General features: G+C 60.9%; 2 protein-coding genes across 5 annotated transcripts; one reads left to right on the top strand and one right to left on the bottom strand.

Annotated features, from left to right (window-relative positions):
- Nucleotides 1-1,419: 1,419 nt before the first annotated feature.
- Nucleotides 1,420-21,257, bottom strand: SSC4D (scavenger receptor cysteine rich family member with 4 domains). Of its 4 annotated transcripts, XM_051837941.2 has the most exons (13): nt 20,862-21,256; nt 18,430-18,593; nt 13,524-13,668; nt 9,327-9,513; nt 7,522-7,557; nt 6,928-7,248; nt 6,529-6,606; nt 5,781-6,095; nt 4,660-4,737; nt 4,210-4,284; nt 3,783-4,094; nt 2,781-2,849; nt 1,420-2,345 (listed from the first exon to the last, which is right to left on the bottom strand). In XM_051837941.2, the coding sequence occupies exons 4-13, from the start codon at nt 9,478-9,480 to the stop codon at nt 2,029-2,031; spliced, it is 1,755 nt and encodes a 584-aa protein (XP_051693901.1). In that variant the 5' UTR covers nt 9,481-9,513; nt 13,524-13,668; nt 18,430-18,593; nt 20,862-21,256; the 3' UTR covers nt 1,420-2,028. The 4 variants fall into 4 exon arrangements, with proteins under 4 accessions (XP_051693901.1, XP_008256201.1, XP_008256200.1 ...); XM_008257979.3 differs by lacking the exon at nt 18,430-18,593 and having other exon boundaries at nt 9,327-9,527; nt 20,862-21,257; XM_008257978.3 differs by lacking the exon at nt 18,430-18,593.
- On the top strand, nt 17,775-27,231 carry ZP3 (zona pellucida glycoprotein 3). Its single transcript, NM_001195720.1, has 8 exons — nt 17,775-18,080; nt 20,006-20,124; nt 21,447-21,550; nt 21,630-21,807; nt 21,902-22,019; nt 26,355-26,446; nt 26,539-26,666; nt 27,004-27,231. Exons 1-8 carry the CDS (start codon nt 17,775-17,777, stop codon nt 27,216-27,218), a joined length of 1,260 nt encoding a protein of 419 aa, NP_001182649.1. The 3' UTR covers nt 27,219-27,231.

Below are 27,231 nucleotides of genomic sequence, written 5' to 3'. Positions count from 1 at the left end.
TTGTCTTTTAAATAGATGAAAACTGGGCTGGCACTGTGGTACAGCAGGTTAACGCCCTGGCCTGAAGGGCCGACATCCCATATGGGCGCTGGTTCTAGTCCTGGCTGCTCCACTTCCCATCCAGCTCTCTGCTATGGCCTGGGAAAGCAGTGGAAGATGGCCCAAGTCCTTGGGCCCCTGCACCCACGTGGGAGACTCGGAAGAAGCTCTTGGCTCCTGGCTTCGGATTGGCGCAGTTCCAGCCATTGTGGCCAATTGGGGAGTGAACCATCGGATGGAAGACCTCTCTCTCTCTCTCTTTCTGCCTCTCCTCTCTGTGTAACTCTGACTTTTGAATAAATAAATTTAAAAAAATAGATGAAAATAAACATGGGAGGCCTTAAGAGATACAAAGAGAGAGGCACAGAGTGTAAGGGGATGCACTGACGGGAGTGATGGAAACTCACGGCTAGCAGGTCACGAGCAGGCCCAGAACGGGGTGGAGTGGGGGCGGGGGGCAGCCCCACCAAGGACAGGGTAAGAAAGTGTTTTCTCTAGGTGCTCTGCAAAGAACACTGCCCTGCCAATACCCCCAAGGGAGCCCAGGGAGACCCACTTCAGACCTCCGGCTTTGAGAACCGAAAAGATAATAAAACCACAACTCAATCCAGATCTCTCGCGTGGCTGGCAGGGACCCAAGTGCGTGAGCCGCCGCCTGCTGCCTTCCCGGGTGCCCAGCAGCGGGAAGCTGGAGCTGGGACGTGGGCGTCTCCACGCCCAGGCTGGAGGCCCACTTCCTGTGTTGTCTCGAGGCACTGCTTTCCTGGAGACTGGTTACAGGGACCAGCAGGAGGCTGATGCAGGGCCTGCAGAGAGCAGGAGTGACACCGGCCAGTTGATTCCAGCAAATCATGCATCCCCTCCTCAGGGCAAGGCCTGAAGGCTGCGGGAAGTCCCCCCCCCCCCCCCCGCTGGTTCTTTCTCCCTGGTCTCCCTTCCGGCCTTTTCTCTAGAGAATCCAGGTGGCGCAGTGGTTAACCTGCCACTTAGGACACTGGGTTCAGGTCCCGGCTCCACTTCCCGTCCAGCTTCCTACTAACGCTCACCCTGGGAGGCAGCAGGTGACGGCGCCAGTAGTGGGCTCCCCGCTGCCCAGGCGGGAGACCCAGATTGAACTCTCGGCTCCTGGGTTTGGCCTGGCCCAATCCCGGTGGCCGTTTGGGGAGGGAACCAGTGGGAGGGAAGATTTCTTTTCCTCTTTCTCTCTGCCTTTCAAATAAATAAATAAAAGGAAACGGATGGGCCAGGGGAACCGTCTGGGAGGCTTGGAGGCATAACACGGCGAGTCAGCATGTCCAGGGTGTGGCGGCCTGCCAGGAGCTCTCCCGGCCGCTTCCTCCTGTCCTGCCCCAGGGGGCGCACCGAGGCCCACACTCCGCCTTCCATCAACAGACCGGGGACAGTGCTTTATTCTCTTGGCACCTGTGAAAGGGTGGCTACAGGCCCCCCCGCATTCTTTGCGGCTGCAAAGTGGGAGCTCTGTGGTGGGGGCAGCACACATGAGAGACGCTGGTTCCCGCTGCGGGGAGGGGCCCCTGTCCCTGCTTCGGCCCCTCCAGTCCCCTGGTCCAGCCGAGCACCATCCGAGTCCAGGCCCTGGGAGAACAGGGCAGGCCCTGGGAGACTGAGGCGCCCCATTCACGGTGAGGCCCCCGGGCTGCAGGTCGGGGAAGACAGAGGTCGAGGGTGTCGGAATAGGAACCCCACCTAGGACAGGGGGTGAGGGGTGATTTCCCTGCCCCTCGTTTTGTTCTGGCCAAGCAAAACATGGGCGTGTCCGTGGAAGTGGACCCACAATAGCTGATGACAGGCTGGGGTCACACGGTGAGCAGGCAGGGCCGGGCTCCCCCCACCCCACCCCGCCTGCCCCCTGCAGGACCACCCCATCAGGGCAGGCTCTCTCCCAGGCAAGGGCAGGAAGGGGCGAAGTGAACTGCAGTAGCCACAGGAGGAGGAGGAGGAGGTGGGTGGCCTGCAGGGCTGGCTGGGTCATAACGGCCGGCACAGGACGCCGGCGTCCTCGCCGTGGTCACAGTTGTGAGCATCCCAGCGAATGTGGGAGCACAGAAGCAGCGTGCTCTCGTCCCCACGGCACTTGACGTTGTCCAGCAGGATGGGGCCCCGGCCCGGGCCGAAGTGGGCCTCGCCGGGGGCCGCCAGGGCCTGGCCACAGCCCAGCTGGCGGCACAGGACGCCGGCTGCCCGCAGGTCCCAGGCATCATCGCACACGGTGCCCCACTGCTGCCCCAGGAAGAGCTCCACGCGCCCCTCGCACCGGTGGGCTCCGTTGGCCAGACGAAGGTGCCCTGTGTGGGCAGAGACAAGGGCTGGGGCTGGGCGGGGTAGCCTGTGCCTGGTCGCTCCCAGGTTAGGCCAGGGAAGGGGTGGTGGTGGGGCACCCAGCACTGCCCTGGGAGCCAGTGGATGCCGGAAGGCTAAAATGGGATGGGCATGGGGGCGTCAGTCTTCCTTCAGGGGCTCAACACCGGCCCCACCCCCCAGCGCCAGGCCGAATTCTGAATTCTTCCGCTACTCCCCCTCAGGACAGGATCTCGATCCCGGCTCTCCCAGTCTCTAAAGGGCTCCAGCTTGAAACTCCCACCTCCTTCCTTTCCCCAACTCCGTCATGAGGCCTCAGAGAAGCGCCAACGGACGAGCGTCCCAGGCAGGGCCCCGTGCACACCGCGCGGGTGCTGGCCCACCCTGGTGCCTGCACTGTCGGGGGGGCCCTGGGCGCTTACCGTCCCTGGGCCGAGGCGTGGGCACCCGCGTGGTCTCAGACCCCTCCTGCTGGACCAACTCATCTGGGCCTAGCTCAGGAAGCAGATTGGAGAGGAGGCTGTCACCCTAACGGACACGCTCCTTGGGGCCAGCTCAGCCCCAGCCCTCCCCCAGGGCTGTTCAGAAACAGCAGTTCAGAAACAGGGCTGTGCTGCTTCGACTCTGGGGCCCAAAGCAAAAGCTTCCTGGGGCTCGGGCCTTTGGGGCCAGGGCTGTGGGTGGAGAAGAGAGGCTTGGGGCTGAGCTTTACAACGACCGGCCACCCTGCAAATGCCACCTTCCCCCAGGCTCGTCCCAGAGGTCACCCCTCGCCCGCGCAAGGCTGACTCCCGATTTCACCAGCGCGGCCCCACCCTCCCCAGTGGCGGAACCGCAGCCACCCTAGGGCCCGCAGCGCCGCACACGGCACCAGACCGCCTCCCGCCGCAGAGCGCCAGCCCTGCCAGCCCCGCCCCTGCCGCGCAGGCGCAGAGCGCGCCGACACGCGGGGCGCTCCTCTGCGGAGAGGGCGTTCCCCCGGGCCGCCGCCGTGCCGCAGAGCGCTCACGCGCGGCCCCGCCCACTCCCCCGCCAATCCCGTGCGGCCCCGCCCGTACCGCAGTGCCGCGTACACGTAGGCCCCGCCCACCTTTACAGGGCCTGCCCCGCCTACGCCGCAGTGCGCGCTTACGCACGGCCCCGCCCATCTCAGACCCGGCTCTGTCCTGCCCCTCCGCAGTGCGCGCGTACGTTACGGCTCCGCCCACCTCTCACATCCGACTCCGCCCCGGCCTCGTCCCCGCCCCCGCCGCAGTGCGCGCGTACGCACGGCCCCGCCCATCTCTCAGTCCCGGCCCCACCGCGCCCGGGCCGCAGTGCGCGCGCACGCACGGCCCCGCCCGTCGCTCGGCGTCTACCCTGCCCCGCCCCCGCACCACAGTGCGCGCCTGCGCGCGGTCAGGCGGTCACGCGGTGGCCTTTACCTGCGCAGAGCGCGCCGGCGTCCTCGTGGTGACCGCAGTTGTGCTGGCCCCAGCCCAGGTGGAAGCAGTCGCTCAGGCGGGCCTCGGTACCCGTGCAGCCCACGTTGTCCAGCAGCACGGGGCCGCGGCCGTAGCCGAAGTGCCCGAGGCCCGTGGCGCCCAGCGCGGGTCCGCAGCCCGCCTCGCGGCAGGCCACGCGCGCGTCCGCGAAGTCCCAGTCGTCGTCGCACACGGTGCCCCAACCCCCGGCGTACAGCACCTCCACGCGGCCGCGGCACGGGCCCGGGCCGCCCACCAGCCGCAGCCGCCCGCCTGCGGGGCGCACAGGCCCGCGGCCAGAGGGGCTGGGCTGGGGCGAACGGCTCCTGGCCAGAGCCCCGGCCCGCCCGCCCTCCCCGCCCCGCGGCCCCGGGGCCCTGCTACTTACTCTTCCTCCCCGCTGCCCAGGCGGCGGTGGTCAGCGACGCAGTCTCCCCCGAGGGCTGGGCACCGCCCCGAGTAGCTGCAGAGAAGGGGGTCGGGGAGCCCCTCCCAAAGCTGAACCGCACCCCACTCCGCCTCCAGCCCAGGGTGGCCGTGCCGTCCCTGCGTGGCCGTGGGCTCTCCAGAAAACTTGATTGGAACGAGGCGAGGTCTAATGCCAGCCGCCACTCTTAATTTCCATCCCACAGATACTGCCAACCCGAATTCCAAACGCGGTTTCTAACCGTGACTCAAACTTTAATTCAACCCCTTTCACAAGCAAGGCCCTTCAGGTCCCAAAGGCTCCTACTGCCCCCTCCCACCTTGCAGAACGCTGGGCTCCGTGTACCCCCCTGTCTGCCCCGCCCACCCCGCCTCTCTCTGATTCGAGCCTGGGGAGGGCTGGAGTCTTTACCTGCGCGCTCCGTGTGCCAGGCCGAGTCGTCTCTTGTGGCTGAGGGTGGCGGTGCTGTAGGAGTTGCAGGGTCCAGGACTGGAGCAGGAGAGAGGGGAGGTGGCAGGCTCAGAGGCTGGGGGGTTCTGTCCGGCGAGGAGGGGAGGGTGGCCCGAGAGAAGCAGACAGGACGTGGCTTTCGGGGCTGGGAGCTGAGCCCCAGCTGGGGCCCAGTGTGGTCTGCCCGGCTTGGACATCGGCTGTTATTTACTTTGGCTGCACAGGTACACGATTCACGGTTTGGACAGCCCCCCCACACACACACTTTTCATTTCTCTCCAAAGTTCTCAGAAGCCCAAGGCGTCCACGAAGTGGAAACAGAGAAAAAGACCTTTCCCACCAGGGCAGGCCATGCACAGTCCCCAGCACTGGGTAGAACAAGCTTCACCATCCCCAGGGTACGGGTGAAATAGGGCTAGACCGGGCCAGGGGTGTGAGCTCAAGGCCATGCAGCAAAGTTAGCCTGCTGCGCCCACGGCGATGCCCTGGCTCCCGGATGGCTGGAGGCGCCAGCCCTGGATTTGCTGTGAACCAGAAGGAGCCATGGGCAAGCACTGTCTGTCTTGGAGATTCTAGGCAGGGAGAAAATGCCAACGTGGAGGCACAGTGGCTAAGTCACCGCCTGCGACACCAGCATCCTGGTTGAAATCCCAGCTGCCCCGCTGCCCACAAAGAAAGAAATCTTAAAACACAGCATCGGGTTTACAGAGGGCTGTGATAGGCAATTCTGCTTTAAACAGAGAACTCTGGAGTATCTCTGGGATGATTCTAGAGTATCCTTCCTTTGAAGTAGTCCATGGAGAGTAATTGGAAATTGCTAGAAAATTCGGGATGTATTCTTAGGGTACGGGCCACAGGCCTTACACCGTGGAATACTGGCGGGGCAACACTGCAGTACTGCTGCCTGGGTTGCAGCGTGCCACGGGGGACAGTACTGAGATATTAAAAATCGCTCGCCCACTCGGGGTGCACTTTATCTCCTGCAGCATCAGGACAGGGCCCGGCCCCGCCCCGACCGGCGCCCCGCCCCTGGCCCCGCCTTCGCTTGCCACCCCGCCCCGCCCTCGGCCGGCGCCCCGCACCTGCGCAGAACACGCCCGCGTCCTCGTGATGCCCGCAGTTGTGCACGCCCCAGCCCAGGCTGGAGCAGCCGGCCAGCTGCGGCTCAACGCCTTCGCAGTGCACGTTGTCCAGCAGGATGTGGCCCGTGCCGTAGCCGAAGAAGGCGTTGGTGGTGGCGGCCAGGGCCGCGCCGCAACCCAGCTGGCGGCAGACCACGGCGGCGTCCGGCAGCCCCCAGTCGTCGTCGCACACGGTGCCCCACACCCCAGCGTGCAGGATCTCCACGCGGCCCTGACACGGGCCCGCGCCCCCCGCCAGGCGCACGCTGCCTTCGTCTGGTGCGGGGAGAGGGGCGCACGTTGCACAGGGCTGCGCCTTCCACCCCAGCGCCCCAAGACCCAGGCGTACCCACCCCCGGAGGCGCTGCCTGCCCACCGCTCAGATGGGATTGGCTTGTGGATCCCAGGAGAGACCCAGCTTGGCATTCCCGGCGTGGGGTGGGGTGGGGGGAGCCAGCCACCTTGCCTCCTATTCTCCCCAGCTTCCTCCTTTCAAGCCACAGCCCTGCCTCCAGGAAGCCTTCCCTGATTGGCCCTGATGGGACCCCCTCTTCCTCCCCCGATTGCCCTGCCTCTTTGGTCCTGACCATTACTCCGTGCATGGCCGCAGCCCCCAGCCCCACTTCCTCGCCATCCCCAATCCTCAGTTTGGGTAGGGCCTGGCTGGGGCTTGCCTCTCCTGAGCGCCCCGCACCCCACCCGGGCTCACCTCTCCCATTCTGCAGAGATGGAGGGGGCGCGCTGCTGGTCAGCGCTCTCCTTGTGGCATACTGCGAGGGCAAGAATTCTGCGGAGGAGAGGCCGGGGGCAAGAGAGGAGGTCAGCCACCTGCCTGTCCTCCACCCTCACCCCTTGGCAGCTCTTGGAAATGCGCATTCTCGGGCCGCACCCCAGACCTGCCAAGAACACCGAATCTGATGATTTTCTTGAAAGTTGGTAGCGCTGCTGTCCAGGTCCGAACCACTCCACCACGGTGCTGGGTTTCCGCCCAGCCCCTGGCGACGCAGCCCCTAGCCCCGTCCTCCGATGGCCACACAGTCCGATCCCCCCCCTCCCCGGGCCGTCTCACCCCTAAGTGGAGCCCACCGCCCAGCGGCCCGCAGCTCACCCTCGCACAGGACGGCCACGTCCTCGTAGTGGAAACAGTTGTGTACGCCCCAGCCGCGGCTGCCACACTCGCTCAGTGCCGCCTCCTGCCCGCGGCACTCCACGTTGTCCAACAGGATGGGGCCCCGGCCCTGGCCGAAGGCGAGCGGCCGCGGCACCGGCAGCGCCAGGCCGCAGCCCAGCTGGCGACACACCACGTTGGCGTCCACTACGTCCCAGTCGTCGTCGCAGACGCTCCCCCAGGAGCCGTCGTGCAGGACCTCCAGGCGCCCCCGGCAGCGGCTGGGGCCCCCCACCAGCCTCAGCTCTGCGGAGAAACAAGCTGGCGCGCCCCGGCGGGGCCAAGGGAGTCCCTGTGCCCGATCTGACCTCCGGGCGGACCCCCGTGGCCAGAAAGCCGTGGGACCCCCTGGAGTCAGTCCCTTCTGTGCAGTGGGGAGACTGTGGCGATCCCCCCACCCCCACCACACAGCCCGGGGCAAGTAGGGTCACGGCAGGGGGCTGGTGGCTCCCCACTCCCCTGAGGTCTTCTCTCAGTCCAGCTGCACACCTGGGGGCAGGGGAGGGTGAGGGTGGGCGGGGCAGCGGCACCTACCTGGGAAGGGCAGTGGAGTGGGCTGGAGGGCACTGGCTGAAACAGAGTGGGGAACAATGTGGGCCCCTCCCCCATTCCTCAGCTGCCGCCCCTCCCCCACGGTCCTCTCCATCCCCACCGCCCCCAGGACTCCTGCTTTTCCGAAGCGCCATTGTCTCTGGTCCCCGTAGGACTCCCCACTTCACCCCCACCCCAGAGAGGTCTGCCTGACTCGCCTGCTTCTCCCCTGCAGGACTCCCAGCCCCTGGGCTCTCTCTGCAAAGCGGCCTGACCAGCCTCCCTTCCTCCCTCATCTCCCCTTTGTCTGATCTCCAGGTAGTTTACCCCTTCTGGTTAACCCTGCTCGTTTTAGTTCTGCAGACCCCAGACCCAGCCTGGAGCCCCTTCCTCCAGGAAGCCCTCCTGGACCCTCCGGTAGAAGCGCTGCCCGTTTCCTCGGAGTTTCCTGGGCCCCACGTGCATGCCTCTCTCTCTCTCAGGGCCACCTGTGTGGTCCCTGCCACCCCACACGGGAGACCTGGCTGCTTCCCCCGGCTCCTGGCTCTGCACTGGCCCAGCCTAGCTATTTGTGGGCATTTGGAGCGTGATCTCCGGTGAGAGATCTCTATAAGTCTGTCTCTCTGCCTTTGGAATAAATTAAGTAAACAAAAAAAAAATTTTTTTTTAAGTTTGTGGAAGGGGCCGGCATCGTGGCGTAGCGGATAAGGCTGCCACCTGCAGCACCAGAATCCCATATGGGTGCCGGTTCAAGTCCCAGCTGCTCAACTTCCTATCCAGCTCCTTGCTAATGGCCTGGGAAAGCAGTGGAAGATGACCCAAGTCCTTGGGCCCCTGCACCCACATGGGAGACCCAGAAGAAGCTCCTGGCTTCTGGCTTCTTGGGCCACCTGGGCCCAATCAGTTTTTATGGAAGATCTTTCTGTGGAACACTGAATTTCAAAAAATAAATATTAAATTTTTTTCTAAGTTTGATGGGCAATGGAATTAAAAGATAAGTTTATTTCTTAAAAAAGATTTATTTATTCATTTGAAAGGCAGAGTGACAGAGACAGAGACACACACACACACACACACACACACAGATATCTTCCACCTGCTGGTTCATTCCCCAAATGCCAGCAACAGCCAGGGGCTGGGCCAGGCTGAAGCCAGGAGCCGGAAAGCTCCATCCGGGCCTCCCACATGGGTAGCAGAGTCCAGATACTTGGGTCATCATCTGCCATCCCCCAGGGTGTGCACCACCAGGAAGCTTGAATTCTGAGTGCAGCTGGGGCTCAAACCTTCTCCTGGTACTGCAGTACGGGATACAGATGTCCCTAGCAAGATCTTAATTACTGGGCCAAACGCCCACCCCAATAAACTTCCCTTCTGATCCTACTTGTCCGTGAACTTTTTGAGGTACTCTAATACTAGCACACCCATTTCACAGATGAAGAAACTGAGGTTCCATTTCTTTCTTACCTCAGGACAGTCCTGAGGCCATCTGATTCTGTCTGTTCTACCAGCTGCCTTTCCAACAGCTACTGGTGGGCCCATCTCCCTCTTTCCTATGTCCAGGATCCCCCAGCTCCCCACTCTTGGGGTCATTTTAGCTCTCACTTCCGGTCCCGAGCCCTCTGCGCCCCCAAACTTAGCCTCTTTGCTCTTTGTCAGCCCTGGGCCAACATCCGAGCTGGAAAGAATGCCGAATACCGGCTCATTCACAACTCACCTTCCACCATAATTGTACACCCTGGGACAAGGGCCAGGGACGTGAAGGGCCGGGGACTGCGGGGTAGGGGTGAGGGGTGGCGGGGAGCACTCACCCAGCGGCAGGAGGAGAAGGAAGGACAGGGCTGGGGGCAGGGGCGAAGGGGCCGCGCCCCCATCTCCTGGCCTCCACGCCGGGGTCCTTTCATCCAGCTGGGGACCCATTCGTGCCTCTGCGTCCCCGTGCGTCCAGCCAGCCGGTGGTCCCATCAAGGGGCCGGGGAGAAGTCACAGCTGGAACATCTGGAATTCAAGACCTGCACGGCTTACTGTCCGCTGGAGGGGGGGCCAACCTCAGGCCGAAGGGCAGGCGAGGGCGGGGCCAACAGCCAGGGATGAGGAAGACGGGAGCCCACGAATCCCAGCGCATGGTGCAGGTGCCATAGGAGCCCACGTCATTTCGGGGAGCTACAGGTAGACCGTGACTGTTTTATTGTCATTGATTTTTTTTTTTTTTACAGTACTTTCCACTTATAGCAAAGAACTGTGGTGGTTGTGTTTGCTTTTTCCTAAGATTTATTTAGTTATTTATTTATTGACTTGGACAGAGAGACAGAGAGAGAGAGAAAGATCTTCCATCCACTGGTTCACTCCTCAAATGACCACAGCAGCCAGGGCTGGGCCAGGCCAAAGCCAGGAGCCAGGAACTCTCGCAGATGCCTTAACAGGAAGCTAGCTTGCAGGTGAAGCAGCCAGGGCTTGAACCAGCCCTCGGTTATGGGATCCAGTGTGGCAAGTGCTGGGTTAATCTGCTCTCCCACAGGGCCCATCTCAGAGCTCTGGTATTTATTTATTTATTTGAAAGTCAGAGTTGCACAGAGAGAAGAGAGGCAGAGAGAGAAAGAGGGGTCTTCCATCCGCTGGTTTACTCCCCAGATGGCCACAATGGCCGGAGCTGTGCCAGGAGCTTCTTCCGGGTCTCCCACGTGAGTACAGGGGCCCAAGGACTTGGGCCATCCTTTACTGCTTTCCCAGGCCATAGCAGAGAGCTGGATGGGAAGTGGAGCAGCCGGGTCTTGAACCAGTGCCCATATGGGATGCCAGCACTGCAGGCCAGGGCGTTAACCCAGTGTGCCACAGCGCTGGCCCCCTGAGCTCTGGTTTTCTATCCATTGGTACAATATGAGGGTACTTCAAAGAGTTCTTGGAAAAATGAAATCTAAAAAACATGTTTATTTGGGGACGGGCATTTAGCCTGGCGGTTAAGATGTCTGCATCCCGTATCAGGGACCTCTGGGTCTAGGACCCAGCTCTGGACCCTGACTCCAGCTCCCTGCTAATGCAGACCCCGAGAAGCGGTGGTGATGGGTCAAGTCATTAGGCTCAGGGGCCGACGCTGTGGCGTAGCAGGTAAAGCTGCCACAAGCAGGGCCAGCATCCCATGTGGCTGCTCCACTTCCGATCCAGCTCCCTGCTAATGCACCTGGGAAAGCAGTGGAAGATGGCCTAAGTCCTTGGACTCCTGCACCCACATGGGAGACCCGGAAGGAGCTGCTGGCTCCTGGCTTGGGATCAGCTCAGCTCCGGCCATTGCAGCCATGAGGGGAGTGAACCAGCGGATGGAAGACCTCTCTCTCTGCCTCTGTAATTCTGCCTTTCAAATAAATAAATCTTTTTTTTTTTTTTTTTGACAGGCAGAGTGGATAGTGAGAGAGAGAGAGACAGAGAGAAAGGTCATCCTTTTGCCGTTGGTTCACCCTCCAATGGCCGCCGCGGCCGGCGTGTTGCAGCCGGCACATCACGCTGATCTGAAGGCAGGAGCCAGGTGCCTCTCCTGGTCTCCCATGGGGTGCAGGGCCCAAGCACTTGGGCCATCCTCCACTGCACTCCCTGGCCACAGCAGAGAGCTGGCCTGGAAGAGGGGCAACCGGGACAGAATCCAGCACCCCAACCGGGACTAGAACCCGGTGTGCCGGCACCGCTAGGTGGAGGATTAGCCTAGTGAGCCGCAGCGCCGGCCTCAAATAAATAAATCTTAAAAAAGAAAAAGAAAAAAGTCCTTGGCCTCCTGCCAGCTGTATGGGAGACCAGGATTGAGTTTCTGGCTGCCAGCTTGGAGTACTGGAAGAGTGAATCAGTGGATAGGAAATCACTCTTTCTCTTTCCGCCTCTTAAAAGATAAGTGGATAGATGGATACACAGGTCGATAAGGCAGTGTTGCCTTTAAAAAAACATGCTTATTTTGATGCCATAAGAATTTGAAATTCACGCCTGGTTTTTTCCTAACACACACATCATCACAAACTTTTTGAAGACCTCCTGCCTCCGTAGAAAGTTTTTCTTTCAAATGAATTTAAATCAGAAGACATGAGTCAATTTAAAGAGAAGAAATTGGGGCTGGCGCAGTAGCACAGCAGGTAAAGTCATTGCCTTGATGCAGGCATCCCATATGGGCACTGGTTTGAGTCCTGGCTGCTCCACTTCCAATGCAGCTCCCTGCTAATGCGCCTGGTAAAAGCAGTACATGATGGCCCCAACATTTGGACCCCTACCACCCATGCGGGAGACCTGGAAGAAGCTCCTGGCTTCAGCCTGGCTTGGCCCTGGCTGTTGCAACCATCTGGGGAGTGAACAATTGGATGCAAGATCTCTCTCTCTCTATTCTCTCTCTCTCTCTCTCTCTCTCTCTCTCTCTCTCTCTCTCTCTCTCTCTCCTGCCAAACCCCCTGTAACTCTGCCTTTCAAAATACATAAACAAATCTTAAAAAAAAAAATAAAGAGAAGAAATGTTCAGGAAATCTTGGTTCCCGTGCCCACAAATATGCCAAAGTGGCAAAGGAAGAGGCGTCTGGGAGAATTGAACAAGCAAGCGCCACCTGGGAGGCTGTGTGCTTTGGAGGGAGGAAGCCCTCGATCTTGTTTTCTGACTGAGGTATCAAAGTGGAAGGAAAAGCAGGGACCAGTGACCAACATCCAGCAACTGGGCAGGTGCACAGCGCACAGTGGGTGGGTTGGCTGATGCAGTCAGATGATGAGTGGGCAGAGAGGAAGGACCAACACAAAAGGTACCTGGACAGCTGGACTGACAGCACCTGGCTTCCCTGGGCTGTGCGGGAGCCCAGCCCCCACGATGCAGCTGTGAGGTGGTGGTGCACACGCGGGATACACTTAAGCCTGAGGTGCCCCTTCCGGGAGGATATCCCCCCTCCCCTCCCCCCTGGGCTCTCCCTGGCCTTGCCTCCGCCCGCCCTGACAGTCAGGTTGGGGAGAAGAAAACCTATCTGCACGCGGACACGGGGCTTTCAACACCCATTCATGGGGCCCGGTGCAGCCCCAGCGGAATAATCAGCTTTTGTCCTGGGCTGGGGACAGCTGGGAGATGGGGTCTGAAGCCTGGGGGGAGGGGAGCCCCTCAGTGCAATCTTGGCTGTGAGGTGGGGGGGGAAGGGAGGCACATAGTTGTCTGGGCTGTCCCCTGCCTCCCCACCTTGGGCCACCTCCCTCTTAGCCTCCTGGGACACTGCCCCACCTCCACCCCACCCCACCCCAGCTGCCACCCTGTGAGTACAGGGACAACTTCCAGGAATCCTTGGGAGCCCCCTCCCCCACTCAATCCCCCGCCCCCGGCAACCCAGCCCAGGAGCATGGAAGAAGGACCCCTAATCCTGACCCCAGGGACCTCAGATTCCGGCTGACCCCAGCAGTCTTCACGGACCTCATGAAGCCTGGTCACCTCCCTCCTCCTCAGACCGGAAGTTGCTCCCTCCCCACCCCCCAGCCTGCTCCTGCCTCCCACCCTGGGGACCAGGGTCAGGCTGGGGGTTCCTCCTCGCCAGTGCTCTCGGTGACTGTGGCCCCCCGAGGCTGTCTGGTTCCCTCTCTGCTCTCTGTACGTGCACCTGTCACCCAGGTGCGGGCAGGCAGCAGGACGCACCTGCCAGCCTCACGGTCCTCTGTGGGAGTCACTCAGCCCTTATAGCTGTTGCTAGGCTAAAGGAGCTGATGTTCGCAAAAGTGTTAGCCCAGTGTCTGGCAAAGCATCAGGGTGGACGCCATTGTCTTGACCGTCTTTCCTTCTAGACTGTGCACCTCTGAGGGTGGGAGCTGGATCATACCTGGCCCTGAGTACAGACCCGGAACATGTTTGTTGAATGACTGACTGAGGTTTATGGCTGCAGAATCTAAGAATGAAGCAGTCAGAAGGGACCCAGGAGATGGCCAAGGACACCTCCCAGACTGATCAATGGGAAACTTGTCACACGCGCGCACCCACACACACACACACATGCATCAGCACCGTGAAGGGCTCATACCTGGCGGAATGTTCTGGACTCTTTCCGTCCCTTCTCCTACAGTCCGTGCGAGGTGGAGTCGCCGTCTCCGTGCCCGGAAGTTTAAGAGGGGGAAGGCACCCCCAGACGCAGGTGGCCACGGCCCTTTCCTCTTTCCCCTCCGAGGCTGCAAGGCGAGCAGGGGCAGAGTCCCTGTCCATGGGGCTGGCCGGTGGCCCCAGCCTGTCCCCACCCAACCTTGGGGGCAGAGGGCAGTGAAGGGACCGCGGAGGTGGCCTGCACAGCCGGAGTTGGCCCCAGAGAAAGGGCGCCAGGCGGGCGGAGGAGGAGATGGGGTGTGGGGGAGGGCCCCTCCTCTCCCGGCTGTGCTGTACCCCCTCCCTGCCCCCACCCCAGGAATCAGGTTTCTGGAAGCCTGGATGGAGCTCCACCCCCGTGCAGGGCAGCCAAGCGTGCCTGATCTGAGACAGCCCTTAGCCAACCCTGGAGTCCCCGAGTGCCCTAACTCGCGTCGACCCTGAGGGACAGGCTCCCCGCGTGGGCAGGGAGGCCCTCCACACCCCTCGCAGGTGCTGCCCAAGGTGGAAGGAGGCCCTGTCTGCTGGGTGCCCGCGGGTCTGGCCTCCCGTTGCCCCCCAGCCCCCCTCCTTAGCTCACTTTCCTTGCCCTGATTTTACTCAAAGACTTTATCAACTTGAGGGAGTGATACGGCTCCCCCAGCAGGAACCCTGAACTTAAGGGAGGGGCCAGCACTGTGGTGTAGTGGTTAAGTATCCACCCGTGGCACCGGCATCCCATATGGGCACCGGTTCAAGTCCCGGCTGCTCCACTTGTCATCCAACTCCCTGTTAATGGCCTGGGAAAGCAGCGGAAGATGGCCCAAGCGCTTGGGCCCCTGTGCCCATGTGGGAGTCCTGGAAGAAGCTCCTGGCTTCAGCCTGGCCCAGCTCCAGCCATTGTGGCCATTTGGGGAATGAAGTGTGTGTGTGCGTGTGCGCACGTGTGTGTGTGTGTGGTGTGTCTTTTTCTCCCTCTCTCTCCAACTCTGCCATTCAAATAAATCTTAAAAAAAATAAAACAAAGGGGCTGGCACTGTGATTTAGCAGGCTAATCCTCCACCTGCAGTGCCGGTATCCCATATGGGTGCAGGTTCAAGTCCTGGCTGCTCCACTTCCGATCCAGCTCTCTGCTATGGCCTGGGAAAGCAGTGGAGGATGGCCCAAGTGCTTGGGCCCCTGCACCTACCAGGGAAACCCAGAAGAAGCTCCTGGCTCCTGGCTTTGTATTGGCCCAGCACTGCCGTTGCAGCTATTTGGGGAGTGAACCAGCAGATAGAAGACTCTCTCTCTCTCTCTCTCTTTCTCTCTCTGCCTCTCTGAAACTCTGCCTTTCTGATAAATAAATAATTCTTCAAAAAAAAAAAAAGTATCTAGGCTCAAGGAAAATACTGTTGGATTCTGCATGGTTGGTGCCTTGTTGCCACCAGGGGGCAGCACATCTCTGAAAAATGCACAAGATCTAACATTTCCACCCCGCAGGTGCTGGGCCTGTTCCCTCCCTGGTCGCAGCCTTAGGAGTCCTGCAGTCCGCTCTCTCACGAAGGGGAATGCAGCTCCACTCACGTCGTGGGCATAGACTCTCCACACCCACACTCGCCGATTTCTTCCCATTTTTTTCTCTGGGGTCCTCTGAGAGCTGAGGGTGCATGTGCAGCCTTGGGAAGCCCTGGTCTCCCATTCCCAGCCCCGCCCACCCTATTCCCAGCAACACCTGCACAGCTGCGTGCCAGCGCGGCCGCGCTCCGGGGACGCAGCCCGTCCAGCTCACTGCCCCTTGGGAACCTCGGGCTGCAGGGGCGCCTCATCTGAGCTCTCGCCAGGTTCTCTCTGCAGCCCAAGCCCCCACCTGCGGCGCTGGCGTCGAACGGGCACCGGTTCGAGTCCTGGCTGCTCCACTTCCCATCCATCTCTCTGCTATGGCCTGAGAAAGCAGCAGAAGGTGGCCCAAGTGCTTGAGCCCCTGCACCCGCGTGGGAGACCTGGAAGAAGCTCCTGGCTTCAGCCTGACCCAATCCTGGCCATCGTAGCCATCCGGGGAGTGAACCAGAGGATGGAAGACCTCTCTTGGTGTCCCTCCCTCTCTGTGTCTGTAACTCTCCCTCTCAAATAAATAAATAAATCTTTCAAAAAAGGAAGAAGCAGCAAATATTTGCAAATGAACGTGTACTTCTGTCCCCAGGAATTACACACCATGAATGTGAGAATTTCCCCTCCCCTCTGTGCTCTAGCACAGAGAATGTAGTCAGCAAGGGCTGCACCTGTCAGTCTTGCGCTGTCTCCTGCTAGGACTGGTGCAGTAGACTCTCATCTCGGGACCCCCTTCCCGCCAGGAGCCGGCCAGAGCCTGCCTAAGGCTTCAGCAAGACCTGGAGCTCCAAGATGTCCCCAGGCCCAGCCGGGGCCCCAGGACGCCTCTCCTCACAGCTGCCTCTGCCTGAGCTGACCCCCGCCCTGCTTAGTGCCAGTAAGTGGATGAATTGAGCCACCTGTCTCTCATGTGAACTCAATGGAAGCGTTGGTCCCTGGGTACTTGTATTTTTTTTTTTTTTTTTTGACAGGCAGAGTGAACAGAGAGAGAGAGAGACAGAGAGACAGGTCTTCCTTTGCCCTTGGTTCACCCTCCAATGGCCGCTACGGCTGGCGCACCGCGCTGATCCGAAGCCAGGAGCCAGGTACTTCTCCTGGTCTCCCATGGGGTGCAGGGCCCAAGCACTTGGGCCATCCTCCACTGCACTCCCGGGCCACAGCAGAGAGCTGGCCTGGAAGAGGGCGACCAGGACAGAATCCGGCGCCCTGACCGGGACTAGAACCCGGTGTGCCGGCGCCACAAGGCGGAGGATTAGCCTAGTGAGCCGCGGCGCCGGCCACCTGGGTACTTGTATTACAACATACTAAGAGTGAAGGTGAAAAGGTCGGGTTAGCAGGCATCGCCCGATCTGTGCAGCCAGGGGCATTGAAAGCAGTATTTCCAAACCACTAACATCGCGTGCGTTTGCCCAAGAATGGGGCCACTTCAAGAAGCCTGCGGAAAGTGGAACGAGAGGATAAGCATGGGGGGGGGGCTCTGCTGCAGTAGGTTAAGCGTCTGCTTGCGACACCCACATTTCATATCAGAGTGCCCGGTTCAAGTCCCAGCTCTGCTTCCAATGGCAGCTCCCTGCTGTTGCACCCTGGGAAGCAGCAGGTGGCGCTCAAGCCCTTGGGTCTCTGCCATTGACCTGGGAGACCCAGGTGGAGTTCCAGGCTCCTGGTCACTGTGGGCATCTGGGGGGGGGGGGGGGAACCAACAGATGGGAGATTTCTCTCTCTCTCTCTCTTTCTGCTGATTTTCAAATAAAATGAACATTTTAGCGGTCAGCGCTGTGGCGCAATAGGTTAATCTTCCAACTGTGGCACTGGCATCCCATATGAGCACCAGTTTAATCCCAGCTGCTCCTCTTCCGATCCAGCTCCCTGCTGTGGCCTGGGAAAGCAGTGGAAGATGGCCCAAGCGCTTGCACCTGTGTGGGAGACCCAGAAGAAGCTCCTGGCTGAGGATCGGCCCAGCTCTGGCCGTTGCATCCATTTGGGGAGTGAATCAGTGAATCCCCGTCTCTCCTTCTGTCTGTAACTCTACTTCTCAAATAAATAAATAAAATCTTTAAAAAAATGAACATTTTAAAAAGAAAAATGTTCATTTAAAAAGGCCCATCCCTTGAAGCAGGTGAAGTGAGACTTCTCCCAAAAATAAAACCACTAAAAATATATATACAATGTGCACGTGGCCCACAGGGGCTGCCCACCGCGGAGGAGGCGTGGAGTCTGCCGAGGCCTCTCAGGCTCCCCTCCTCTGCTCTCCCACAGGAATCCAGTCTCCCCAGGCTTCAGTCAAAGCCTTCCTCACCCGCTCATGGCCCGCGGACCTGTCATGGCCTGGGCTGCACCTGTGGGTGGCAGCGGGCAGGTGGTGAGAAGTTAGGGCTGAGTGGGCTGCAGGCCAATGGGAATCACCAGGGGCTTCCGGAGCTGAGACCCAGGTTCCTGGTCAGTGGGCGGGGCAGGGCAGGGAGCTCACGCCCCTCCCCTCGCAGGTGTCCGTGATGCCCTCTGACCTTGGGCCTTGCTTTGCAACTGCTGGGGCAGGGAGACAGGTGCACGTGCAGGTGGGAGCCGGCCGTCGTTCCCTGGGGTATAAGATGGCTGGCCGGTGGCTGCCCGCCACTCTGTCGGCACCATGGGGCTGAGCTACGGGCTCTTCGTTTGCCTACTGCTCTGGGGAGGCTCGGAGCTGTGCTGCCCCCAGCCGCTCTGGTTCTGGCAGGGCGGGACCCGCCAGCCCGCGCCCTCCGTGACGCCCGTGGTGGTGGAGTGTCTGGAGGCCCGGCTCGTGGTCACGGTCAGCAGGGACCTTTTTGGCACCGGGAAGCTCATCCAGGAGGCCGACCTCAGCCTGGGCCCCGAGGGCTGCGAGCCCCAGGCCTCCACGGACGCCGTGGTCAGGTTCGAGGTCGGGCTGCATGAATGTGGTAACAGCGTGCAGGTGAGGCTTGGGGCTCCCCGGCCCTGGTGGGCGGATGCGGGTACTGTGGCTGTATGAGCCATAGGGGGTCAGCTGGGGCAGACCCCTCTCGCTTGTCTATAGGCAGGTGGAGCAGCAGTGGGCAGCTCCCTGCCTGGCGTTGTGGAAATCAGATAGGTGGGGTGGAGTCCAGGGGTGGCCGTGCTTTGGGGGCCCCTCCAGGGGGTACCCCCCTAACTCCTGAGGACTTAAGCCTTCTTCCATGGCCAGCACTGGGGGAGGAGGGTCCACCAGGTACTGGCTTGGAGGCCTTGGGAACTCGGAGGAGAGACTTCCTATCCCATTCCTACCTGGCTTCCTACGAACGCACCTGGGAAAACAGAAGATGGTTCAAGCCCTTGGGCCCCTGCACCCATGCAGGAAACCAAGATGGCTGCTGGCTTCAGCCTGGTGTAGCCTCAGCTGTTGTGGCCACTTGTGGGGTGAAGCAGTAGTTGGAAGACCTCTTTATCTATGTCAGTTGGACTTTCCAAACTGTCTCAAGAGAAAGAGGGTTGGGGAAGAGGGGAGAGGGGAGAGGGGAGAGATCTTCCATCTGCTGGTTCACTCCCCAAATGGCTGCAACAGCCGGGGCTGGGCCAGGCTGAAGCCAAGAGCCAGAAACTACATTCGGGTCTCCCACATGGGTGGCAGGGGCCCAAGGACTTTGGGCCATCCTCCACTGCTTTCCCAGCCACACTAGAGAGCTGGATTGGGTGTGGGGCAGCCAGGTGCTCCGGCATGAGATGCTGATGTGAGCACAGCTTGAGCTGCCACATGCCGAGGGAGGCCAGTGTGCAAAGCTTGGAGGAAAAAGTGGAGCGGGGTTGTCCTGCAGGCCTTGATGCTGCTGACTGGCTCCCTGCAGGTGACTCCGAGCCAACGGGGCTCATGGAGGCAAGAGACCTCAGCATCCAGACCAGCCCCTCTCCCCCAAGTCAGTGGAGAAACGGGCTCAGACCACAACAAGGGGGCTCTCCCCCATCCTCCCAATCCTGGAGCAGGAGCTTGGCCGAGGCGGGGCCAGCTGGGCCCTGGAGCCTCCAGCCGGAGCTCCGATCCCACGTGTGGTTTCCAGGCTCGGGTGTTGGTTGCAGGTGGGGGTCCTTGTTTCCCTGGAGAGGGGGACCCCCGAGCAGCCAGGAGTTCTCTGAGGAATAATTAAAGCTCGGTGACTCCCAAGCCTCACGCATTAGGAGCACGTGGGAGGCTTCCGAAATGCCACTGTCCAGGCTGCGCTGGCTGCTAAACCAGAGCCAGGCACGGGGCTCTGCCCTGCAACCCCTGGTGACCTCAAGGCCCAGCAAAGCCCAGCTGCTTCCTTCTCCACTGCTGTGTCCCCAGGACCACGGCCGGCCGACCGGGCCCTGTGCCTGCCCTGACCTGCAGTCCTTAACCCTTGACGAGGGGCCCCTCAAGGTTTGCCAGGAGCTGGAGGCTGAGGCTGGGGCCGGGTGGCCACCTGCGCCCCAGGTGCTCCTCTCCCTAGGCAGGCCCCTCCTCCTCCTTCTGCAGGCCCCCTGAGGGGGTGCCGATTGCCCTAGCTGCACCTGCCTGTGCTCTCCTGCCTCCGGCTTCCCTTCTGTGAAATGGGCCTGCGAGTAGGGCAGAACGGTGACAGGTGTGCAGGAAGTTCAAGTTCCTGGGACTCAGGCTGCTGCTTTGGAGCCTCCCCCCACCCCCACCCCGAGAAAGGAACCCCTGTGAGAAGGGGAGAGTGGCTGGGCGCTGTTGAGCTGATGCAGACCTCAGTCCTGTCTGTCCCCTGCCCCCCCCCAACTGGCCAGCAGAAGAGCCTGAGTCCTCCCCGCCCCCACACACCTGCTCACCCTCACTGCATCCTCGCAGGGGTGGAGCGTCCTGGGGGCTGTGACGCTGGTGGGCTTCACCCCTCCCGTTCCCTTCAGGTGACTGACGACTCCCTGGTGTACAGCTCCTTCCTGCTCCACGACCCCCGCCCCGCGGGAAACCTGTCCATCCTCAGGACCAACCGCGCCGAGGTCCCCATCGAGTGCCGCTACCCCAGGTTGGTGTGGGACGGTTGGCCGGCCGCGTGCACCCTGGAGCGAGGGCCCCGGACGTGACAGCAGGGCTGTGAGGCGGCCCCTGCCCTGTGCCCCGGGTGGGAATGCGGGATCTGCCGGGTCCACTCCGAGCCCTTGAAATGCATCTGGGGCAGCTGCAGGGGGTGCGCCCAGCTCCTGGGAGGCCAACTGTGCTACGGTGGCTTCTGCCCTCTGCCCTGGGCCTGCAACCTGCCCTCTGCCCGTGGCCCTGGTCCCTGGTGTGAAGAGTGTGCCTTGCCCTGCCGGTGGCTCCCACAGATGAGGTGGAGTCCCATACCAGGCACATGCTCAGCCCTTGAGCAGGCTGGAGGCTTGATGCCGGCATGAAGGTGCTGACCCGAGGACTCGGCCACAGGCCTGGAGGAGGCTCCCGGATGACCACCCTTGCCCCGGGCAGGGTCGTGTGGGCACACATCCAGGGCAGGGCAGGGCAGCGGGCCCCTAGCAGCCTGGGTCCCTAAAGCAAGCAGGACAAGCAGACTCAATGTTCAGATTGAGATCCCTCAGTGAGCGCCACCCAGGACGGGTGAGGACTGCTTCTCGCCCCAGGGGGTCACCTGAGAGCAGGTGGAGAACTGGGTGAGGAGCTGAGGCCCACCCTCTGACAGCCGGGGTGGGGGGAGATTAAGGAGCCGAGGGCAGGGTGCTGAGCCAGCCCTCCTGGGGCCATGGCCATCCCTGAACTCAGTAGCTCTACCTGATGCAGACGGACCCAGCCTCCAGGCTGCAGATGCCCTGGGGTGACGTGCTGTAGGCTGGGACGCTTTGACCAGCTCCGGGTACCTCGTCACAGGTGCGTCACTCGGAGGAGCAGCCCCTGCCCATTGACCTTGGGTCAGTGGGGTGGACGTCTGCAGCCACCTGGTCCCCCTCTCACAGGCCAGGGACCCGCCTGTGCCCGGCACGATCTCAGGTTCTCTTGCTGGCTTCTGGAGGGCCAAAGCCCATTTGTGCTTGTCTCTAACGGACTTTCTCAACCTTGACCCCTGCCCCCGCTCAAGAATTCCGAGGAGGACATGCAGTACAGGCAGGGCCCCCTGCCCCGGACCCCAGACTTGGCTGAAGCCGAAGAGGGGCAGATGTGGGTCTAGGAGCCAAGTGTGGAAGCTTGGATACCTTGGCACGCAGCACGCACTGGGCCACTCGTGGGTGCGGAGGTTGGGGGAGGGGGTGCAGTAAAGGACTGGCTTCAGCCTTGGGTGTCTGTTGGCGCTTCCGTTCTTAGCCATGGCCCAACGTGGGCCCAAGTGGGCAGGCCCGGGCAGCTTGGTCCCTCTCCCAGGCAGGGCAACGTGAGCAGCCGGGCGATCCTGCCGACCTGGGTGCCCTTCTGGACCACGGTACTGTCAGAGGAGAGGCTGGTGTTCTCCCTGCGCCTCATGGAGGGTAAGCTGGGGGTGGCGGTTGCCTGGGGGGAGCTGCTGTGAGAGCCTAGGGCTGTCTCAGCCCCGGCTATGCCTTCCAGAGAACTGGAGCCGAGAAAAGATGTCCCCCACCTTCCACCTGGGCGACACGGCCCACCTGCAGGCAGAGGTCCGCACGGGCAGCCACCCGCCCCTGCTGCTGTTCGTGGATCGCTGCGTGGCCACCCCGACACGGGACCAGAGCGGCTCCCCCTATCACACCATCGTGGACTTGCACGGGTGAGGGTTGGGGCTCCCTCTCTTGGGTGACCTTCCTGGCGGGGTGACCGGCCTCTCCGCGACCTCTGATGGCCTTCTCTTGCTCTCCTTCAAGCTGTCTTGTGGATGGCCTCTCCGATGGGGCTTCCAAGTTCAAAGCCCCCAGGCCGAAGCCGGACGTGCTCCAGTTCATGGTGGCCGTGTTCCACTTCGCTAATGACTCCAGGCACACGGTAACTCTGGTCTATTCTATAGCCTGGAAGCAGGTGGGACGCTGGGTCGGGCTTAGTAACCCCCTGGTATTCCTTAGAGCTCATCAGCCCAGGACTTCCTGCTCGGGCCCCCATCTGAGTGACAAGGGACCAAGCAGATCAAGCCATGGGCTGCAGCGAGGTCTCCCTGGAGAAGGCAGGAGCAACAGAGCCTTACGAGGCTGGTAGGAGACCTTGCAGGATGGAGAGGGGCAGGGGTCCTAGAAATGGGGGGCAAGCAGAGAACCAGGAGACTGAGCTGATAGCTCGAGCGACAACTATGAGGTCTGGAGACCTTGTCCTCACCAAGGCCAGCAGGGCAGAGGTCCCGCCTTCTGCAGGCTTTCTCCAAGGGCAAAGAAGGCGGGTCTGGAGGTCTGGGCAGCGTAGCCTCAGGATTTATAGGAGCCAGCTCCACCTGCAGACAGGTGTCTGGGCCCCACCTCCGGGGGTCTGGGAGGAGCCTGGGCTTTGCAGTCCTAAGGAGCTTACAGGTGAACCTACTTCTACTCAGCAAACCACTAAGATAAGCCTACCCCTGAAGCCCAAGAGGGGGAGGGAGGTGAGGATGGCTCCCTCCCGCAGGCAGGGATGGGGCAGGGCGGGCAGGGATGGGGCAGGGGGCCCGGCCTGGAGCCAGGTCAGGTGGTGCTGGCAAGGCTCACAAGTGAAGACCAGGTAGCTCGCGCACCAGCTCCCTGAGTGGGGAGTGGGGGTGGTGGCGGTTAGCAGAACCGGTGAGGGGGAAGTGAATAAAACAGTTCTCAGCGCTAGCTCCCTGGCACTGGGCTGGAAAGGGGAAACTAAGGCTGGTGTTCCCCTGGCAGGGTGGGGCCTGGCCTCCCCTGTCTCCTATCTCTGATGCTTCCCACATACACGCAGTTGGAAGAGGTTTAAAGTCAATGCCTCCGAGTTCGACCGTTAGGTGGGGTAGGGATGATCTGAGCAAAACTCTATCATTTTGCTTGGAAGTGCAACAGATGTCACAAACATCAGGTGATTGTTTGCTTCTAAAAACCGGAGGTGGAGCTGGAGCTGTGGAGCTTGGGTTAAGCCGCCTGTAGCGGGGAGTGCGGCTTTGGGTCCTGGCTATGATCCAGCTCACTACTAACGTGCCTGGGAAAGCAGCAGAAGATAGTTGGAGTCTTAGGGCCCAGGAGATAAGGACGGCGGGCCAGGCTCCTTGCTTCAGCTTGGCTAGCACAACTTGCTCTGCCACTCAGCCTTTCTTTCAAATATAGCCTCTTTTTTTTTTTTTTTTTCTCTACATTGAAAGAAGCTAGAGTGCCCCATCCAGTGGTTCTCCCCAAACACCCACAATGGGTCAATGGCCAGGACTGGGTCCAGGGTTCAATCCAGGAACTCAATCCAGATCTCTCACATGGGTGTTGGAGCCAACACCTGCTGCCTCCCAGGATCAGCATTAGCAGAGAGCTGGAGCAGACACTGGGAGGCAGGTGCCTTAACTGTCGGCTAAATGCCCACCTCCCTACCACCAGGTGACTTTTCATAAAGATGTACTTACTTCAAAGGCAGAGAGGTCTTCCATCTGCTGGTTCACTCCCCAGATGGCTGCAACGGCTTCAGAGCCAGGAGTGTGTTCCGGGTCTCCCCTGTGGGTGCAGGGGCCCAAGGGCTTAGGCCATCTTCCACTGCTTTCCCAGGCCGTAGCAGAGAGCTGGATCAGAAGTGGAGCAGCCAGGACTCGAACCGGCGCCCATGTGGGATGCCAGCACTGCAGGTGGTGGCTTTACCCACTATGCCACAGTGCCGGCCCCAGGGCCAGGCAATTCTAACAAGTAATCAGCTGTGCAGTCCACTGAGGGCTGGGCAGCATTGGGGACACCAGGGGGAGTTTGCAGACTGTTCCACGATGCTCCCTTCCTGGCCTCCACAGCCTTGTAGGAAGAACAAGGGTTTCACGCAGGCTGGCAGACTGCAGGAGGGCAAGAAGCAAGACAGAGTGGGCCTGAAGCTCTCGCTTGGCGGGCCGAGTGGGGTGGGAGAACGGACAGGTGGGCAGAAGGTATCCTGGCCCACAGAAGGGGTGTTAGGGTGGAAGATCCTGGCCGGGGTAGGGAGTTGAAATGGCTCTGTGGGGCAGAGGATGGGGAAACAGTGTCAGGGGGGTGGCCAGCAGCAGGGGTGCAAATGGAGCTGGTGCCCAACTAGCAGGGCAGTGTTGACCATGGGTGGCAGGGATGGCTGTACAGCCCTAAGAGACCAGGACGACCTGCCTGAAGAGCTGCAGGGATCTCTGGCTCCGGGTAAGGCCAGAGGGATGGCTGGGAGGAAGCCAAGGACAGAAGCAGTTGTCTGTTGTGGGTAGTGATGCTGAGAGGGCGACGGAAGCCTTCCTCCTGGGACGGGGTGGGGGAGGGGGTGTCAGCCGGTCAAGGGCAGGTGGTAGATGTAGGAGCCCTGCAGAAGCTGCTGCTGGTATGGCGCCCCCTACCTGGGCAGGCAGCGAGGGACGGGCGGTGACTTAGCAATGCTCCATCCCGGGCTCATCCTGGAGTCCGATTCCTTTTTTTTTTAAATTTTACTTGAAAGCCCTAGTTACAGAGAGGGAGAAGCAGAGAATCTTCCATCTGCTGATTCAGTCCCCAAATGGCTGCAAAGGCCAGAGCTGTGCCGATCCGGAGCCAGGAGCTTCTTCCAGGTCTCCCACATGGGTGCAGGGGCCCAAGCACCTGGGCCATCTTCCACTGCTTTCCCAGGCCACAGCAGAGAGCTGGAGCAGAAGTGGAGCAGCCGGGTCTCGAACTGGCGCCCATATGGGATGCCAGCACTGCAGGCGGCAGCTTTACCCGCTATACCACAGCGCCGGCCCCAAGTCTGATTCCTTAAGCCCAGGATGGAGCACGTGAAGTGGGCGAGTCTGGGAGAGATGGACTTCTAGTCTAGAATCGGCTTTGCTACTTGTGCAATTTTGGATGAATTAACCCCTAAACCTTGAGCTTCCTTTGGCTTCATTGGAAAGGTAGAAACAGACAGCTCCCACCCTCTGGCTGATGTCTCCAATGCCATCGTCACGGTTGGGGTTGGCTGGAGCCGGGTGCCTAGGACTCAATCCGGGTCTCCCATGTGGTTGGCAGGCACCCAGCTACCTGGGCCACTGCTGCCTTCTAGGGCGCCCACTCGCTAGCAGGAAGCTGAGGAGCCCAGAATGGAACAGAATCGGGTACTGCAATATGGGCTCTGAGCCCAAGTAGCAACTTTACCTCTGCACCAAACGCCTGTCCCCTACCACTTTAGAGATGGGGCTTAGTCCTGCAGCCTGCCGAGGATCAAGGGTCTTGTTAGAGCCGCTGGTGGCAGGGTGCGCGTTTGAGCTAATGATGTGTCCCATGTCAGCATGCTCGGGTTTGGTTCACTCCCCAAACGCCTGCAACAGCCAGGGCTGGGCCAAGCTGAAGCCAGGAACCGGGAGCACCAGCCGGGTCTCCGTGCTTGAGCCACTACCTGCTGCCTTCCAGGGTGTGCATCAGCAGGAGGCCGGGTTTTTTTATTACTTTGACAGGCAGAGTGGACAGTGAAAGAAAGGTCTTCCTTTGCCATTGGCTCACCCTCCAATGGCTGCTGCGGCCGGCGCACTGCGCTGATCCGAAGGCAGGAGCCAGGTACTTCTCCTGGTCTCCCATGCGGGTGCAGGGCCCAAGCACCTGGGCCATCCTCCACTGCACTCCCGGGCCACAGCAGAGAGCTGGCCTGGAAGAGGGGCAACTGGGACAGAATCCGGCGCCCTGACCGGGACTAGAACCCGGTGTGCCGGCGCCGCAAGGTGGAGGATTAGCCTAGTGAGCCGCAGTGCCAGCAGGAGGCCGGATCTTAAACAACATGGCTGGGACTCGGACCAGGCACTTGTGGGATGCAGGCGTCATCTATAGGGGCTTAACCCGCTGCACCATAATGCCTGCTCACCAAGGGGAAAAATTCTTGGGGCCTGCGCTGTGGCACAGTGGGTTAAAGCCCTGGCCTGAGTCACCGGCATCCTGTATGGGCACCAGTTCTAGTCCCAGCTGCTCCTCTTCCAATCCAGCTCCCTGCTACGGCCTGGGAAAGCAGTAGAATACGGCTCAAGTGCTTGGGCTCCTGCACCCAAATGGGAGACCAGGAAGAAGCTCCTGGCTCCACATCAGCACAGCTCCGGCCATTGTGGCCGTCTGGGGAATGAACCAGCAGATGGAAGACCTCTCTGTCTCTACTTCTCTGTAGCTGTCCTTCAAATAGAACTTTTTAAACATTTAAAGTCACTGGCACAGCCTGGAGCTCCGCTCTGGAACTCAGTCTGCTCACAGCTGCTGTTTCTCCCAGGTCTACATCACGTGTCACCTGAGGGTCATTCCTGCCCAGCAAGCCCCGGACCGGCTCAACAAGGCTTGTTCTTTCAACCAGTCCTCCAGCAGGTGAGCAGGCCCGAGCCTGAGCGCCCCCTCCCCCTGCATCTGTTCCCCTCCGACACACACAGACCTTAGCTGCTCTCTTACTACTCTCTCAGCTGGGCCCCGGTGGAAGGCAGTGCAGACATCTGTGAGTGTTGCGGCAACGGTGACTGTGACCTCATCGCAGGCTCCCCCATGAACCAGAACCATGCTGCCCGGTCCTCTCTGCGAAGCCGCAGGCACGGTATGACGTGGGACAGCCACTGCCCTCCCTGTGGCCTTGGCCAACAGCTGCAGCTCCACCCTTGTTCCCTGTCAGGGCCGCCTAGCCCCAGGGGAAGGCAGACTCTGTCTCTTACACAGAAACCCTGGGGCTAGGTAGGAAGGGGTCTAGGTGCCCACCCGGGTGGCGGCTGCTTTAGCCCTGCCATGAGCTTGGGCCCCTGCTGGTAGGCATGTGGACAGGGCTGATGCCACTGTTCATGGGCTAAACCAGTAGATTTTACACTAAGAGCTAAACCTACAATTGGACTCCTGGCTAGGGACCAAGGTGACACTCGGGTGTTCTGTGCCTCTCACAGTGACGGAAGAAGCAGACGTCACCGTGGGCCCGCTGATCTTCCTGGGGAAGGCTGGTGACCCTGCCGGCACAGAGGGGCTGGCCTCTGCTGCGCAGGCGACCCTGGTGCTGGGCTTCGGCATGGCCACCATTGTGTTCCTGGCTGTGGCTGCTGTGGTCCTGGGCCTCACCAGGGGGCGCCACGCTGCTTCCCACCCCAGGTCTGCTTCCCAATAAAAAATCATGACTT

This window comes from Oryctolagus cuniculus, chromosome 19, assembly GCF_964237555.1.
Source record: "Oryctolagus cuniculus chromosome 19, mOryCun1.1, whole genome shotgun sequence".
Classification (NCBI taxonomy): domain Eukaryota; kingdom Metazoa; phylum Chordata; class Mammalia; order Lagomorpha; family Leporidae; genus Oryctolagus; species Oryctolagus cuniculus.
Note: the sequence above shows the minus strand (reverse complement) of the source record. Positions and strands in the feature narration are given on the sequence as shown.